The sequence below is a fragment of the Protopterus annectens genome, chromosome 6.part1, assembly GCF_019279795.1.
Source record: "Protopterus annectens isolate FY-2018-M chromosome 6.part1, PAN1.0, whole genome shotgun sequence".
NCBI lineage: Eukaryota > Metazoa > Chordata > Ceratodontiformes > Protopteridae > Protopterus > Protopterus annectens.
Genome location: NC_056738.1, coordinates 351,499,626 through 351,517,882, shown reverse-complemented (window position 1 = coordinate 351,517,882; position 18,257 = coordinate 351,499,626). Strand labels below are relative to the sequence as shown.

The following is an 18,257-nucleotide window of genomic DNA, read 5'->3' as shown; positions in this document are numbered from 1 at the left end:
CATCTAGGTTATGTTCTGCTTGACACAAAAAAATGCTCGAAAAAGTCAACTACTATATACATACCACATACAAGCACACACACCATGCATATATGATTCTTCAAAAAAGTAATTACATTAACTAACAATCCATTAATTAACTTACATTGGTCAAAAGAAATAGCCTGCAGAAGGTCAATAAAACCCAAAAAGATAGAAGTTTGATAAAGCAAATGAAAACAGTAATTAGGACTGTCCATAGAGCAGTAAACAAGATATATTACTGTGCAGCTAAATTAATAACCAATAAAGTTTTACCACCAAAACACAGTGTAGTGAGGGAAAGGAAGGGAAGAAATTTAATACCATTATGGATCAAATATTAAATGGTAGAGTATACAAGAGGGATAAGATCAACAAAAATATTTGGAAAGACAGACATGATAAAAGCAATGTGCAGTGTTAGAACAAATCAGGATTTAGTATGCACTCTCTCAAATAAACTAAAAATCTCAGCACAGGTGGAAAAATTTAGAAGATACGCAGATACAGTGGATATAATAAGTATACACACCCCTGTTAAAATGCAAGGTTTTTGTAATAGAAAAAAATGAGACCACAATAAATAATTTCAAAACTTTTCCCATTTTTAATGTGACCTATATAACTTGTACAATTCAATTGAAAAACAAACAAATCTGGTAGGGGAAAAATATGAAAAATAAAAAACATACAATACGCTGGTTGCATAAGTGTGGACACCCTTAAACTAATACTTTGCTGAAGTACCTTTTAATTTAACTACAGCATTTAGTCTTCTTGGGTAGGAGTTTATCAGCATGGCACATCTTGACTTGGCAATATTTGCCCACTCTTCCTTGCAAAAGCACTCCAAATCTGTCAGGGTATCTCTTGTGCACAGCCCGCTTCAGGTCACACCACAGATTTTCTATTGTATGCAAGTCTCGCTTGGCCATTCCAAAATTTTCTTCTGGTGAAGCCATTCTTTTGTTGATCTGGACGTATGCTTGGGGTCATTGTCATGTTGAAATGTGAAATTCCTCTTCATCTTCAGCTTTCTAGCAGGCACTTGAAGGTTTTGGACCAAAAGTGACTGGTATTTGGAACTGTTCATAATTCCCGCCACCTTGGCTAAAGCCCCAGTTCCAGCTTAAGACAAGCAACCCCAAAGCATGATACTGCCACACCATGCTTTACAGTGGGGATGGTGTTCTTTTGGTGATGCGAAGTGTTGTTTTTGCACCAAACGTACCTTTTGGAATTGTGGCCAGAAAGTTCAACATTGGTCTCACCAGACCATAACACATTTTCCCACATGCTTCTGGGAGACTATGTATGATTTTGCAAATTTTACCTTGGCCTGTATGTTTTTCTGTTAAGAAAAGACTTCTGTCTTGCAACCCTTTCCCATAGTCCAGGCATATGGAGAATATGGGAGATTGCCGTCACATTTAGTACACAACCAGTACTTGCCAGAAATTCCTGCAGCTCCCTCATTGGTGCTATATGTCTCTTGGCAGCCTCCCTGACCAGTTTTCATCTTGTCTTTTCATCAATTTTGATGGGATGTCCAGTACTTTGCAATGTCACTGTTGTCCCATATTTTCTCTACGTTTTGAGGACTGTCTTCACTGTGTTCCATGGTATACCCAATGCTATGGAAACGTTTTTGTACCCTTCTCCTGACTGATACCTTTCAACAATGGGATCCCTTTGATGCTTTGTAAGCTCTCTGTGAACCATGGCTTTTGCTGTAGCAGACAACTGAATAAATGTCAGGAAAATCCTACTAGGACAGCTGAACTTTATTTGAGATTAATCAGAGTCTCTTTAATTGATGGCAGGTGTCTACCCAAGAAGACTGAATGGTGTAATTAAATCAAAAGGTGTTTCAACAAAGTATTAGGTTAAGAGTGCGCACACATAACAAAGTATTAGTTTTAGGGTGAGGACACACTTATGCAACCAGCTTATTGTATTTTTTTATATATTTTTCACCTAACAGATTTGTTTGCTTTCAATTGAACTGTACAAGATATAGGTCACATTAAAGCTGGGAAAAGTTTTGAAATGATTTATTGTGGTCTCATTTTTTATATCACAAAACCTGGCATTTTAACAGGGGTGTGTGTGAACTTTTTATATCCACTGTAAATATAAAAAAAAGTACAAAATAAGCAGTTTACTGATGACCCAAAAAAGTTTTATGGAGAACTGTGAAACAAGGTAAAATGAATTGAAAGACCACCTAAAAAAAAAGAAATGTATACATTTTGGAGAAGTATTCATGAAGATCCTGTGGAACACAATAAAGATACCAAATGGATAGAATAAGTAAAGAAAGAATAAGAAGTTCAAATGTACAGGATATGAAATGGGATGAAGTAACAGCTAGAGAGATTAAAATAAAGTTAAGAAAAGCCTCTAATTGGCTCATCCCAGGCCCAGATGCAGTACCTAACTTCTGGTTAAAAATATTAACATCTTTGCATGAAGATTTAGCCATGAGTAAGAACTATTTATATACGCACCCCGAACAGACACCAACCTGGTTAACAGGAAAAACAATGCTCCTACTTAAGATTGAACCTGCAAACTACTCTAAAAATTATAGACCAATAACTTGCTTTCTGACGATGTATAAGCTATACACTTAGAATTGATGCCGACAGAGTTTATAGTCATTTAGAAGAAAACTCAATTATGGCAAAAGAACAAAAGAGCAATAAAAGAAAGTCACATGGAACAAAGGATCATTTGCTGTTAAAGTCATAGTGGAGAACTGTAAAAAGGGGACGAATCTAAGAATGATATGGACTGACTACAAAAAAGCATTTGATAGTATCTCACATTCATGGATAAGAGAGTGCTTAAAAATGTAAAAGATACACCCTGCAAAGATTGACATTACAGCGACCATGAAACAGTGGTAGACCACTTTGCAATTAAGCCATGATAAAGGACAAATTATTTCAGGGACAGAAATTCAAAGGGGGGTATTCTAGGGTGACTACCCTGTCACCACTGCTGTTCTGTCTTGCCCTTAACCCGTTAAGCTGTCTACTGAGCACCTTAGACCATGGCTATAATTTGGCTCTTAGAAAACAAAGTGTAAAGACTTCTCATCTTCTCTTTGCTGATGATTTAAAACTGTATACCTCATCAGATGAGGAACTGAAAAGCACAATTGCAAGTTGTCAAAACTTTTTCAGATGATACAAGAATGTCATTTGGTCTTGATAAATGTGCAAAAGTGACCTTTAAGGTAGTTAAACTGCAGCACCAAGAAAACATCAGTTCGGGACAAGAATGTGATATAAAAGAACTTGTGCATATAAATATTTGTGAACTGATGAAGGAATTAATCTTGAAAACATTGTTGACATCTAGGAACAAAATTCAAGCTATAAATCAATTTGGTCTTCCTGTCCTAACTTACAGTTTTGGAGTGACTTGACTGGCCCCAAAACATGTTGGATAGATTAGACAGGAAAACAAGAAAGACACTTCATGCTTACCAAATGATTTATAAAAATCAGTGCATACCAAGATTATATAGTCCCCATTCTGAAGTAGGGATGGGCCTCCTTGAAATTGATTACATGTACAGATCTGCAATCGTGGGATTGCACACATCTGCTGACCTCACAAGATCCAGATGTAGTGAAAGTTTTGAAACATGAGGAGAATAATCTAGGATGTCTTCCCTGTTTAGTCTAGCAGAAGCATATCATTGTCAAGCAGGAATGGAAATCAAACCAGAGGTAAATAAAAAATAAGGAAGCAACTGAATGTGCCAAAAAACAAAAGAAAGAATTTAAGGTGAAGGACCAGATGAGAAGGCAAGAAATGTGGAAAATGCATAAATATAGTTGCAAGTATAGAAACTTCTGGACGAACCTAAGGTTGATCAGGACAGAATGCAGGAATGGTTAAGGAGAGGTGAATTCAAACCAAGAGATGAAAGGTTAATATTGGTAAGCCCAAGATAGTGGGCTATGTACACATTGGTTTACAAAGTCCATTGTGTGGAGAAAATCAAATGTAGGTTTTGTAAAAGCAGAATTGTAAACAGTTGCACAACTTGATGGTTGTGACATATAAAGGCAGAAGGACTGTATACTGAAAGGCATAATAATGTGGCAAGACTGCTGCACTGGTGATTATGCAAACATTATGGTATTGAAGTGGCTGAAAAACACTGGAAACATGAGACATAAAGCATCATAGAAAATGATGAAGTCTACATCACATGGGATCACCCCATTATCAACAGTTGAAAAGACAGATGCTAGAAAACTGGATATAGTGGTCCATGAAAAGAAAACAAAAGTAGCATTGATCACTGAAATTGCCACACCCAGTGACTACAGTGTCTTGTGTACAGAAAGACACAAAGTCATAAAATATCAGGATTTGCAGTCAGAAATGAGACCGATGTGGAAGAAAGAGAACTAGACAGTTCAAATAGTAGAATGAGCAACAGGTCTTATAAAAAAGAACTTACAATTGTATTTATATTGGTTACCAATACATGTGACTCTGCATGAATTGCAGGACGAGTCATTAATGGGCACATTGTGGGTGCTGTGAAGAGCACTTCTGGCTGACAAAGATTTAAACAATACTAATTTCATGAACTTTAATCGTACTTTGACTTAGGAATGGGGTCTACTTCCATTATGGTATTAGAAAACCAGAAGGCTTGGAGAAATTAAAAAAGTGGAGAGTTTAGTAAATAATAAAATAAAACAGGAATTCAAGTCCCCCTGCACTCATCACTCCTTAGATAAACAAACTCAAAAGACTGCAGACCAGAGGAGAAAAGGCAATACTGATGGTGTTGGAAAAAGGGTATTTCATAACCTGTGGTGTGTACTGCACATGAGGCTGGGGTGTCACTTCAACAGTGACAATCATCTAGAGCCAAGGTTTGCACCATCAGGTGGGCTAGCCCTGCCACAGTAATTCTTCCACACCACACACACACACCCATCTATGGCCAATTTAGTGTGTTCAATCTACCTACTGCATGTTTTTGGAATGCAGGAAGAAACCGGAGCACCAACATGAAAACCCATGCAAACACAGGGAGGATATGCAGACTTCACACAAAAGGCACCCCTGTCAAGAATAAAACCAGAGAACCTCTTGCTGTGAGGCAACAATGCTAACAAATTCTTAATATAAGTTATGACCATTTAGAAAATACCACAGTAGGTGTCAGCCTAAGTGCTAGAACTGTATTGTTTTAATAAAGGCTTCTGGTAATATATTTTGCCTTAGTATTTTATATATTATGTGGTTATTGAAAAAATACAAGTAGAATCTGGTACTGTGTGACAGCCATTTTCTATTGTGTACCTCTGGGCTGTCCTCCACTCACTTTTTTTGTTTTTTTTTTAAACAGAGACTCCTCATCACTTTGGAGTTCCCCCTAAGAATCTCAACACAATCATGTTCCCATTACATTTTCACTTCATTTATTGCAATTTAAAGTCTTTAACCTTTTACTATCTCTACTGTGAAGTGCAGTTGTATTTAAACATTCTTCCACTGAATACAGGCTCTACCCAGGTGACTGTTTTTTAAATTTCTTAAAATTCAACTGTTATTTACAATTGTGATGTAGAGGCATCTTCAAATGTCACAGGCATAGTTTTTCTTTTAGTGACATTTTCGCATACTATTCCAAATAAATCATAGAAAAAAAATCTAATCTAAGGCCATCATAAATTTTACCATCGATTTTTGAGTCTGCTTAGTTCATGCCCTACTCTTTGAACTGTACTGGATATTAAGGTTCGTCTTCTTTAGTTTGCATAACCTTCCTTTTTTCCTGCAGCCTTTATTTTCTACAAAAGCTCTGGATCACACATTTCACTCTTACACCCAATTTTTGCCTTTCATTTTCACCTTATTGGTTTTCTAACTTTACCATCTCTTTTTCTTATCCATTTTGTAGAATGTGAAGTTTTTGTTTAAATCAGTATGTGGTAAGTTTATAGGTGCACATGCATTTACTACGAATGAAGTCCAGGAGACCATTAGGGAGCCTGGCAGAAATTGCCAATTGCCCAAGGCACTGTCTGATTTACTGACATGTTCAATGTCACAAGCTAAGCTGAAGAAGATAAAAATATTCAAACCCTGTACTCTTGAAACAGAAGAAGCTCAAGTACTTTAGAGTTGTAGCTCTTTGTTTTAACTGCTAGACATTATATGTACAGCCCTGAGGGGATTTGAACTTCCAACTCTTGCCAGCTAAAGTTCATCAAGCACTGCATTTACAAGGTAAGCCATAGAAATCAAACTTCATGTGCCATAACCATTTTTTTCTTTCTTTCATTATCATTGTTCATTTCCAGTCCCAAAATACATAAATTGCTCATTTCTTGCCTTCCCTTAAACCTCACTCTTCATCATGATTCTGCATGTGCTGTTCCCACAATTTCTATTTCCATGCAGTTTGCTCCTTCCCTTTTCTAAAGAGCCCTCTTCCAGTTCTTTCATCTCTTTTACAATATTCAATACTTCAAATACAGTTATAGTTTAAACTTTGATTTCCATTTTCTAGTACCTAATTTTTGGCAGCCAAAATAATTAAACATAACAAGGCCTTACATCTAGACAATTCAGATCCTGTGTCTCAAGTCAAAAGAATCATTTCTTTCTTTAAAGCCATTTGCTCACACAGTATTTCTGACTACATCTTTAAACTCAATCAACTCATTACACTCCCAAAAACATATGTTCCCAGTTATCTCGCTCTTCCCAATCATACCTCCAACACTTGGTATCTACCTGAGGGGAAATTCTTTGAAGTCTGCTTGGGGTATAAAATCACTTATGCAAAAACTTCCAAGCAAAAATTCTACAGCTTCTCGACTTTGTTGTACAGAGGGAAACCATACATATATCTCTCCATTGATCCCTTGTGAATTGCTTTTCTAGTCTCTCTTCCCAATTTTTTTATAACCTCCTCTGATTTGTATAATTTTCACACAGTATTTTATATGTCCTGCTAATTATCTCTTTTTTATAACAGTTTCTGTTCTGGATTCAATTAAAAACTCTACCAGTGCAGATCTTTCATTTATGATTCCCCAAAGGCAGTCTCTAGCCTGCAGTCCTAACATCTCTTTGCCTTATCCCACTCTGTTCCCTTTTAAATTCATACATCTTTGAATAGTTGTAGTATCATGAAAAGTTTTTTTGCTTAGGAAAGGTGTAGGGTTAGCACATATCACGAATGCTGAGCATGGGCTTCACCCCATTTTACCTTCTTACTAATGTGTGCTAAGCAATACTCTTCCCCTGTCCCTAAGCCCAACTCTTTACTTACATCACAAATCATTTTCATAACACTACCACTACACAAAACATGCAGACAGACATCACATACATCAGCACATACAACCCTAAATCTATTCCATTATCTAGCCCTTACTCTAACCTTAGCCTACAAATACTCACACAATGTCAAAACTTACTTTACATGAACACATTTGATCATATGCATTTTGACATTTCTTGCACATGACAAGACATACATTTGACTACCTTTCAAAGTCCTGCAAACACACAACAAAGTGAGTGTTTAACAGAATGAATTGCATAGATTTTAAGCACTACACACTTGTCACAGCTTGATGATACCCATTACAAATAACTGTAATTTTATTTACCATGTGCTGTGTGTTCTGTATATTTTAAACTTATGCTTGCATTTCAACAAATTACCTTTAATGCAGTAGGGCTGGTGCTACCAGGAGATACAGGACGCCTTAAGAGTTGCTTTGGTGGATAAGTTATTTCAAAACCCTGTAAGAAAACTCAAAGTAAATCATCATGCATAGCGCTAATTATTTTTGAAGCAAAACAGTTTGATTTGAGCTTCAGGGAATGTAAAGAAAGTTTGAATTTTGTCAATTTACATACTAGAATTCAGCAGTAATTCTCTCATCACTGCTAATTATTCATGTAGATTTTGATGAATACACTGGAATGTATTAGCAAGATTGCCAAATGGATGACAATGCTCAAGTGACACACAGACATTTAAAAGACTGTCATCACTAAAATAGCAAAATCTCCCTTCTTTGACAATGAGGTGTCCTTAGAGTTGTTTTTTCCGACATCTGTTTTCATTCAAGACATCATTCAAAGAAAAATACTGTTGTGCAAGTTCTTACCATAACACTACTTCAGTAGCCTTACCTACATGGATTATATGCAGCCAAGGATATAACAGCTCACCATCTCCGAAGCTGTAGGGCACCTTCCATGTGGCTAAACTGAGCTTGGCTGACTAAAGGCCAAGTTTGGGTGCAAAGCCTTTTAGACCTTTCCTGACAGCAGATAGAGGGAGCTTAGCCCTGAAAGGTTAAGGCTAGGAATAACAAAAACTACATGTCCATACCTTGGCTTAAAAAACACACAAAAAAAAGGGGGGATGGAGGGAGGGCTTGGCTACTGCAGCAGCAATCATTCGAACATCTACTGTTATGCTAAGTTCAGTTGACAAAACTGTACTATGTTCTTCATATTGATCACCGTTTCAGTAGCCTTAGCTATATGGGTAGATTACCATAGCTCTAACTATGTCTGGGATGTGGAAGGACAAGAATTTAGGAGCCCCTGTAGAATGGTCTTAGCATAGCATGATCTAAACCTGCAGAAGGAATCCAGCTTATAGTGCTTTGTAAAAGTATGTACAGAGGCCAAGTGGCAGCTTCTAGAATACATCTAGACTCCAACCCTTTCTAAAAAGCCATAGATGCAGCCAAGGTCACTGTAGAGTGTGTCTCGACCCTGCCTGGAATAGATTTGTCATCTTGAGTATAACAAAAGGTGATAGCCTTAAACAAACGTTTGGAAATGGTCTATTTTGACACCATACCTTCACAACAAATTAACAACTGATCCAATGATCTAGAAGATTTAGCTCTGTTAAAAATAGTACTTGAGTTGTCTGTGGATATCCAAGGTATGGAGTATCCTTTTCCCCTCAGTTTTAGGTTCAGAAAAGAAAGAAAACAGGGAGCCGGATAGCTTAGCAAAGTTAACTCAGATATCACTTTAGGCATAAAAGGAGGATTAGTTCTCACAGAAACCATATTCTTCTGGAAAATAAGGTAGAGTTGACTCACCACAAGAGCTTATAACTCAGATACCCATATTGCAGAGGTCAGAGCAATCAAAACTGTTTCCATGTTAAGAATCTCAAAGGCAGCCATATTAGCTGGTTCAAATGGAGCAAGTGTTAGTTTCTCTAAAGGAGGGATAACTGGTTTACTTGGAGATCTCTTATGTAAAATCCCTTTCAAGAACGTTTTGACATGTGACTGCCTTGAAAAATGAGGAGCCATCAGCAGACATGCTGAAATGGCCAACAAATGAACCTTGATATAGGAATAAGAAAGGCCATAGAATAGTAACTCACAAATATTGTAACACCACAGAACAACTAGCCCTGAATGGGTGCAGGTTATGTCATTGGCACCAACTAGAAAACCTTTTCCATTTGCAAGTATATGACTTTCTGGTAGCAGGTTTTCTTGTCTCCATTAGTACCTGCTGCACGTCCTATAAAACAGGTGCCTAAAAGGAATTAAGACCCTATCATCCAGGCAGTTAACTGAAGATGATTGATGTCAGGGTGTATCAGGCACCCCTGTTCTTGTGTGAGTAAATCCGTTCTATGAGGAAGCTTGTGGTAATTGCCCCTGGCCATTTTAAAAAGAAGGGAGAACCATGGTTTCCTGGGCCAGAAGGGAGCTACCACAATGATCTTGTGGGGATTCCTTCTGAATCTTCAGAAGTACTATGGATATTAGTGGAAAGGCACACAGGAACATTCCTATCTAAAGAAAATACATCAGTCTTCCAGGCCTCCTTCTATGGAGTTCTGAATTAAAGTTTTGCCAGCTAATTGACTGTTCAGAGAGGAGGCAAAGAGCTCTACTTGAGGAACACCCACAGATGGATCAAATTTTGGACCTCCCCCACAGGAAGTAGTTTCCATTCGTAAGGGTCTGCCCTGGTCCTGCTCAGTTTGCTTGCTACACAGTTTTGCTCTAACAAGATGAAGAATGCCTATAGAGTGAGACTGTTCTGTGAAGCGCTATCTTGAAATAACAAGGCTAGCCTGCAAAAGAGGTATGACCTGTATCCTCCTTGCTTGTTAATGTATTAGATCTCTGTGGTACTGTCTGTAACCACTTGAACAGGTCCTGGAGACCAAAGATGGTTCAGAGAATTGAGTGCCTTGATCAAAGCAATCATCTCCTTGACATCTGTGTGCTTGCATCTATCCTTGGAGTCCCACACCCTGCATTTTTCTCTCCTGAAACTGCTCCCTAAGCAAAGGCTAAAACATCTGTGGTGACTGACTGCTTTGGAGCAGGGAGGGAGAATGGGACACCTAAATTTTAGGATATTTGTTGTCTCCACCAAGAGATTTTTCTTCTGACAAACCCCAGGACTGGGATCTAAAAAGATAAAGGGTGTTGATGCTGGGACCAAACAGATTTCAGATACCATTGTATTTTTTATCATGTGGAATCTTGCCAGGGGTTTCATGAGAATCATACACACCATGAGACCCAAAATCCATAGGTTATCCCTTCACAGTGACTGAACTCTGAGTGGAAAAACATAGAAAATTTTTCCTGTAGAAGAAAAGCTCTTTGAACTGAGATGTCTAGTTGACATTCCAGGAACACAATCCTGCGTGATGGAGTCGAGAAATACTTTTGAATGTTCTCTTGGAATCCCAGCTTGTGCAAGAGATCTCTCACCTAAGAGAGATTTCTAACATTTTGAAAAAAGATTAAAAAGATAAGCAGTCATCTAAATATGGAAAAATGTCGATACCCTGTTGCCTGCAGTAGGCCAAAACTGGAGTTAGATACTTTGTGAACACTCTAAGCAGTTGAGACAGTCCAAAGGATAAAGCAGAGAAGTGATAATGTGATCCAGACATAGAAAACCTTAACACCTGAAATCTGGATGAATATGACTGTGATGATGAGCCTCTTTTAGGTCTAGTGTTACCAGGAAACCTGAAAGAGGAAGAAGAGGTAACAGGTTGTGAAGTGACATCATCTTGAGCTTGGGCATCATCACAAACAGGTTTAGGAAAGAAAGATCCAGAACTGGTTTCCAAGTGTTTTTTTTTTCTTTGGGACTAGGAACATCCCCACCCGGAAAGGAGAAATGGTTTCTATCACTCCTTGGGACAGCATGCAATGAACAAACAGGTGAAAACACGACAGCCTGACCTGCAGGATGCGAAATAACCCCAGAAAGAATGGAATTTCCTTCCACTGCCATCTGTAATGCTGAAGAACAATATTCAGAATCCATTTGTCTGAAACAATATGATGCCAAAGAGAAAAATGGAGATTCAAGCTTTCTGGAAGAGAGAGAGGGCCAGGGTGGGAGGAGGTCACAAATTCCCTTGAAGTCATTCAGACTTGTTGCAGTGTCCTTGGTTTTGGGAAGGTTTAAACTTCTTTTCAGAACCTCCTACCCACTTCTTAAACATTTGTTGACCTGAATTCTGTTGAGGCTTATTCTTTTTTTTTTTTTTTTACTGAAATTGGAAGAGAAAGAAAAAGAAAATCTCTTGGACAATTTCGAAAATGAGGGCTGAAAAATCTTAAGAGATTCCCCCCATCAGTATGCCCCTTTCATCACATGTTTTGATCACCTCTGCAGCACAGGAGCTGAACACTAATAAATCTCTATCCAAGGAAGATTTTAAAATCTCATTTTATCATCATCTGAGAGGTTCTGAGAATGCAGCCAAGCAAACCTCCTTAAAACCATACCAGTGGCCATAGCCCTGGAAGAGGTATCAGAGTCATACACAAAATGCAAATATTTTATGATAGGGTTGGGCAGAGCATTCTGATTTGACAGGGAAACCTTCAATGTTCTCTGTCCCAGGACTTACAAGAGTATTTCTTCTTTGCCCACTGAGGGCAACCCCAAGAGGCACAGGGGACGTAGCTAACCTCTGGTCCATAGTGGCTGTAGGTGGTACACCAGAAGGATCCAGGGTAAAAGATGAGTTGTCTGAGGTACAACAAATGGCCACAGCAGTGTCACCCATCTGTGTATAAGGTAAACTGCTAGCTTGCTTTGGAGGCAAAAGTTGTTTGCTTAACTTTTTCTTTTTGTCACTGGGAGAAAGACTGACCTTCGAAGTGACAATCTGTTATATGGTCAAGGCAAAATGGTGCATCTATCCATAGGAAAACAAGCAACAATGTCAGTGAAACTACTAGTCCACAAAAGTTACTTTGACAAAAAACAGTAAAAAATCACTTTTAAACAGTATGGCAGCTCCACAACCTTAAAAATAAAAGCTATTTTCAGTGGAGAATTTTATCAGTTAGATAACACTACTTTTAAACTGAGATAAATGAGTGCTCCATTTAAAAGTATGCTACAGGTTCAAGTCAATCCATTAAAACACAGCACTCCTAGCTTTAAAATAACTTTCCTGAAGATGAAAGTAAAACACCAGTTTAAAAAAAAAAAAAAAAAAGGGAAACCTTTTCCCCAAAGGGAACTTATATGCCCACCTAAGGAAAGCACAACTAGATTGTCAATCCTCAAAAGCCTCAGAGGAGCATACTCTTTGGTGGCAATAAAGCTCCAAAGGGCTTCACACCCAAACTTGTCTTAGCTCAGCTCAGGCAGCTTGAAAGTCTGGGTGCATGGATGGTGCCCCAAAGCTTTGGAAGCTGACCAGCTGTTATATCCTTGGCAGGATATAACCATACAGCCAAGACTACTGCAGTAGTGATCAATATGACCACTGATTGTTGGTAAGCTCTCAGGATTCTGCAAATTCAGGCATCGTAGACATGTTTATCCATTTTCAAATATGAGCATGAAGTAATATTTTATAGTATAATATTGAGACCTAACTAGCAAAAAGCAGCATTAAAATATTAAACTGATTCATTTACAACATTCCTAAAGAAAGGGAGAGCATTAATACTAGGAATTCACAGTGGAGAAACACCAATAATAAACTTAATATCATGAAATGTTTGTGGCTTCTGGTACTAGAAAAACATAACAAGAGTCATAGTGTATCCATCATATCTGGAAGGGGATAGATTGAGAGTCCTGGCAATCTTATCCAATAAGTAAGACGTCCAGGTTTCAAGTTTCTTATGAATTTGAACACACACACAAAAAAAAAAAAAACAAACTCAAAATAATGTGATGGTAATAACACACCCAAACCCTACTTAAAGAAGTTCCTGTTAAACAGACTGAAGCCAGTTTTCAAAGTTCTGAAAATTATGCTAAGTAAATGACCAAAAAGGGTAAAGATATTAGGCACGGTGTGCAATTTGTAGACTCTGTCTGCACTGCACGAGTGCTTGCTTTACATGTAAAAAAAACTGTCTCCATGTTACATCCACAGCTGAAACACAGCAGACAGAGGAACATACAGTTTCCAAATTCAACATCTCTCTCTCTCCAATTTTTTTTTGCAAACTTGCTGACAGATTTAGTCTACAGCAGAGATTATACTAAGCAGAACTTGTCTATTGAAATGTCATATGACCTGAAACTGTCTACCAGCACAGTACACAATCTGAAGAGATGGAAATAAATGTAGTCATATTGATGAACAAAGCAATCCACACAAAAAGTGCAAAACCATTAAATAATTAAAAGATTCTAGGATGGTAAACAACAACAAAGACAATGGCTGAATCAATGACTGCCAAGGATGACCAACCTCTTCCTTTTATTTCAAACAGGATTACTCATTAAAACTGCATGAATCCCTTGGCAATAAGAATGGCAAAGGAAAAGTGACTGTATGCAAAGAAAAAAATGAAACTTGAGAAAGTCCTAAGATATAAATAATGATATTCCTCAACTAATGCAAGCTTATCATTTTGGGGTTGATGCTTTAACAATCAGTAGGGATTTTTAAGTGTACTCTCAGACTACGCCTTTAGGAGAATATGTAAATACACCATAACATTGCAGAAGTGGGCAGCTTTGTTTCTTAACCTTGGTGAATATCTTATGATGGAAGAGAAAAACAGGAGTCTAGAGATGTTCCTTCCTGCCTGTCATACCACATGTTTTGAATGAACAGGTCAGGAATAACACTGGAGGGATAACTACAGTACATGGAATGAATATCAAGAAGACAGTAAACAAAAAAAAAAACAGCATCAATAAGGCTGGGAAACATAAAAAGGCTGTTTAAATTTAAAAAAAAAAAAAAAACTGGCCCAAAATGCAGGAAGCTACAAATGCGATAATTACAAAAAAGAAATCAGACCTTAAAATCTTACAAATGTCATATGGCCTGAAACTGTCTACCAGCACAGTACACAATCTGAAGAGATGGAAATAAATGTAGTCATACTGATGAACAAAGCAATCCACACAAAAAGTGCAAAACCATTAAATAATTGAAAGATTCTAGGATGGTAAACAACAACAAAGATCCTTTTATTTCAAACAGGACTACTCATTAAAACTGCATGAATCCCTTGGCAATAAGAATGGGAAAGGAAAAGTGACCGTATGCAAAGAAAAAAAATGAAACTTGAGAAAGTCCTAAGATATAAATAATGATATTCCTCAACTAATGCAAGCTTATCATTTTGGGGTAGATGCTTTAACAATCAGTAGGGATTTTTAAGTGTACTCTCAGACTACGCCTTTAAGAGAATATGTAAATACACCATGACATTGCAGAAGTGAGCAGCTTTGTTTCTTATCCTTGGTGATTATCTTATGATGGAAGAGAAAAACAGGAGTCTAGAGATGTTCCTTCCTGCCTGTCATACCACATGTTTTGAATGAACAGGTCAGGAATAACACCGGAGGGATAACTACAGTACATGGAATGAATATCAAGAAGACAGTAAACAAAAAAAAAAAAACAGCATCAATAAGGCTGGGAAACATAAAAAGGCTGTTTAAATTAAAAAAAAAAAAAAAAAAAAAAAAAAAACTGGCCCAAAATGCAGGAAGCTACAAATGCGATAATTACAAAAAGAAATCAGACCTTAAAATCTTACAAATGTTGCAAAACAAAATAAGATAAGCTGTGTCATCTGTTAAAATATACAGACTTCTTCAGATTACAGACATTTAAAATGCACGCTAACATATGTTACTCAGATCACATGACATGTCCTCATCATGTGGAAAATGAACTTAAAGAGAGAGTATTTGGACAATAAAAATAATAATAAAATATACAGACAAAAAGTCATCAATATCCTCGGACATGGATAAGCTTTGTGTGCATATTCAACAGAGAAAGTTAAAAAAACTTGAGAGGGACCGCAGAGAGTATTCGGAGGGAAAAGCTTATCCAGAGCTGCCCCATAGTCAGAATTTTTCTAACCAGTAGGAGCGCTAGACCATCAAGGATGGTTTATATCAGCATTTTTTTAGAGGAGGGTGATATTCAGCAGTATCCTTTAGAGGACCCCCCCCCCACACCAGGCACTCAGCTTGGCTACATAACAGGCGGAGACAATCCAATCAGGAAAATGTATGGAATACAGAATGGCTGGAAACCATTCTTGGACACACAGAGCAGATGGAACCAATGTCAACACAGGAGGTGACTGTAGAAAATAAAGTTGATATCGTATTTAATACATCTCACAATTTTAAGATTTAGAATTACAGTTCATTTAATAGTATGCATGCGGATTTGTTTTGCAGGAGCTTATCGTTTGTCCCTGCTAAGAGACTGGACATCATCACGGTCATTAGTGAACTGCAATTATATTCCTTTTTTTAATGGCTAAATATGTTGCATCTGAATGTGAATCGAATTTATTTCATATACCGAGTACTTTTAACCCCGACTTGCATCCAACTTTAAAATTATTCAAAAAAGTTTGTGAAATGGATGTGAGGTATTTCAAAACTTTGATTCCTGGGTTTCCTTGGCATAATTTGAATAAAACTCAGTTTGATGTTGAATGAACTGAGACAAGAAAAGACCTACGGTTCATGTGCCCCATATAAAAGGGGTAGGTTGGTAGCAATGCATCAGTTAGATTATGAGCAGAGTATGCTTAAATTATTATACGATGATATGTACACTGAAGTATCCCTTAATGAAATTCATGCATCCCATCAAAAATAGATTTATTGTTTTATGATACACTTATGCAGGGAGACATCAGTTTGGATGAATTTAATTTTTTATCCATCAAAGAACCTAGGATTCTCATGGTGTTTGATGTGCCTAAAATCCACAAGAATGCAGACAGCTCCCATTTTGACCTACTGTGGACACAGGCATATCTAAAATCACAGTTTTGCAGCACAGTATATTGATAAACATCTCAACAGTGAAGTATATAAAATTAATCATATTTGTAAGGATTCATGGGAGTTTAAAAGGGTCAATTAATTAGAACATCCTGATAACATTATTTTCATTGCTATTGACATGCAGGATTTGTTTAGTTCCATCACCCATATTATTTGGTTTAGAACTGGTTTTCAGAATACCTTATGGAGTTTATGGATATTCCACAAACTAATATCAATACATTATGCACATTGATGGGCATAGTATGCCACATAATTATATGTACTTTAAAGGACAATTTTTTTTCATCAAAACCAAGGGGTTGCTATGAGGCAGCATACGAGCCATTACACGCTAATATCATTATAGCCATATGGGAAGAGACATTTGTTTTCAACGGCCAGTTTAATGGATCTTGGAACATGTACACATTTCCTTGATATCTTTATAGCTTGGGTTGATGATACTAAAAAAATTGGGGAATTCATTTCCTATATTAATAGTCTCATGGAATTCCTTAACTTTACTTATAGCGTCGGAAGCAGTGATGTATCGTACTTAGACATTCAGCTTAAAAAAATACATGATTTAGGGAATGTGCAACGTGCGTCTCAGATATACAGGAAACCTACATACTCGAATACATTCCTTTATTATACAAAGTGCCACCCCCCCCCCCCACATCAGAAGTGGGCAGTAGTTAAGGGACAGCTAGTGACAGCTGCGAAAATGGTCACAGAACACTAACTTTTTAGATGAATGTAAGCAGTTACAAACTATATTTTTGAGTAGGGTTATTTTTATTTTATTTATTTATTTTACATTTGTTAACCGGGCTAGTCTGGCTGGATACATGTCCATTTTCAGCAGAGGCCCGAGGAGAAAAGCTCCACTAATAGACTATGGCAATACATGAAGTCTACTTCACTAAGTAGATCAATCATTTTAACAGAGAATAAACACAAAACAAATAAAAATCCTGTATCATTGAGTAATTCTCTAAAAAACATAACAGTTAGGCAGAGACTTGATGGAACTTATATACTTTTATCACATAATAAATCTGAATTACCCCAAAATTAGGTTGATGTCATTTCAAATGTTTCGCATGTCAGTTTAGATGAAAGGAACATTCAAAACATGAGAGAGGGCACCAAGGAACTTAGGACTAGTTTTCAGCATTCTTTCATTACTATATACTCCATGGATAGTATGGAAATTAGTAATATCATAAAGGAAAGCTGACAGTTTATTTTAAATAATCAAGCCTTTAGTAAGCATCTGGGTGCGATACCTGGTACAGTGTATAAAAAAAAAAAGGGAATAAGTTTTAAGAATATTTAAGATAGTATGAGGCATTCAAATAAGTTCAATGGTACCAAGGGTAGTATTTGAAAATGTGGAGCATGTTCACAATGCTCTTTCATTTTAGAGGACAATTCTCCGATTATTAGAGATAAGGTCATTTATATCCAGGGCAAATATCCAGCCACTGGGGATGCACAAGCCAGTGCATTTCTTTGTGCCGGTCCCAAGCCCGGATAAATGGGAGGGTTGTGTCAGGAAGGGCATCCGGCGTAAAAATTCTGCCACAACACTTATGGCGCAAAAATTTCATATTTCCATACTGGATAGGTCGAGGCCCGGGTTAACAACAACCGCCACCAGTACTGTTAGCTAACAGGGTGCTGGTGGAAATTGGGCTACTTTTGGCCGAAGGAGAAGAGGAGGGCGAAGGCATGCAGGAAATTTTGGAGCGAGTTAGATGAAGTTGTGGTGAGTGTACCCAAGGGTGAGAGACTAGTGATTGGAGTGGACTTTAATGGGCATGTTGGTGAAGTGAACAGAGGGGATGAGGAAGTGATGGGTAGGTATGGTGTTAAGGAGAGGAATGCAGAAGGTCAGATGATTGTGGATT

General features: G+C 37.4%; 1 protein-coding gene across 1 annotated transcript in view; it reads right to left on the bottom strand.

Moving 5' to 3' along the window:
• Window positions 1–18,257, bottom strand: part of CDC42BPG (CDC42 binding protein kinase gamma) — a 1,192,486-nt gene that overhangs the window by 231,269 nt on the left and 942,960 nt on the right. Inside the window, exon 24 of the mRNA XM_044075379.1 lies at window positions 7,744–7,824. Coding sequence (XP_043931314.1) covers window positions 7,744–7,824 — 81 coding nt within the window. The remainder of the gene's footprint in view (window positions 1–7,743; window positions 7,825–18,257) is intronic.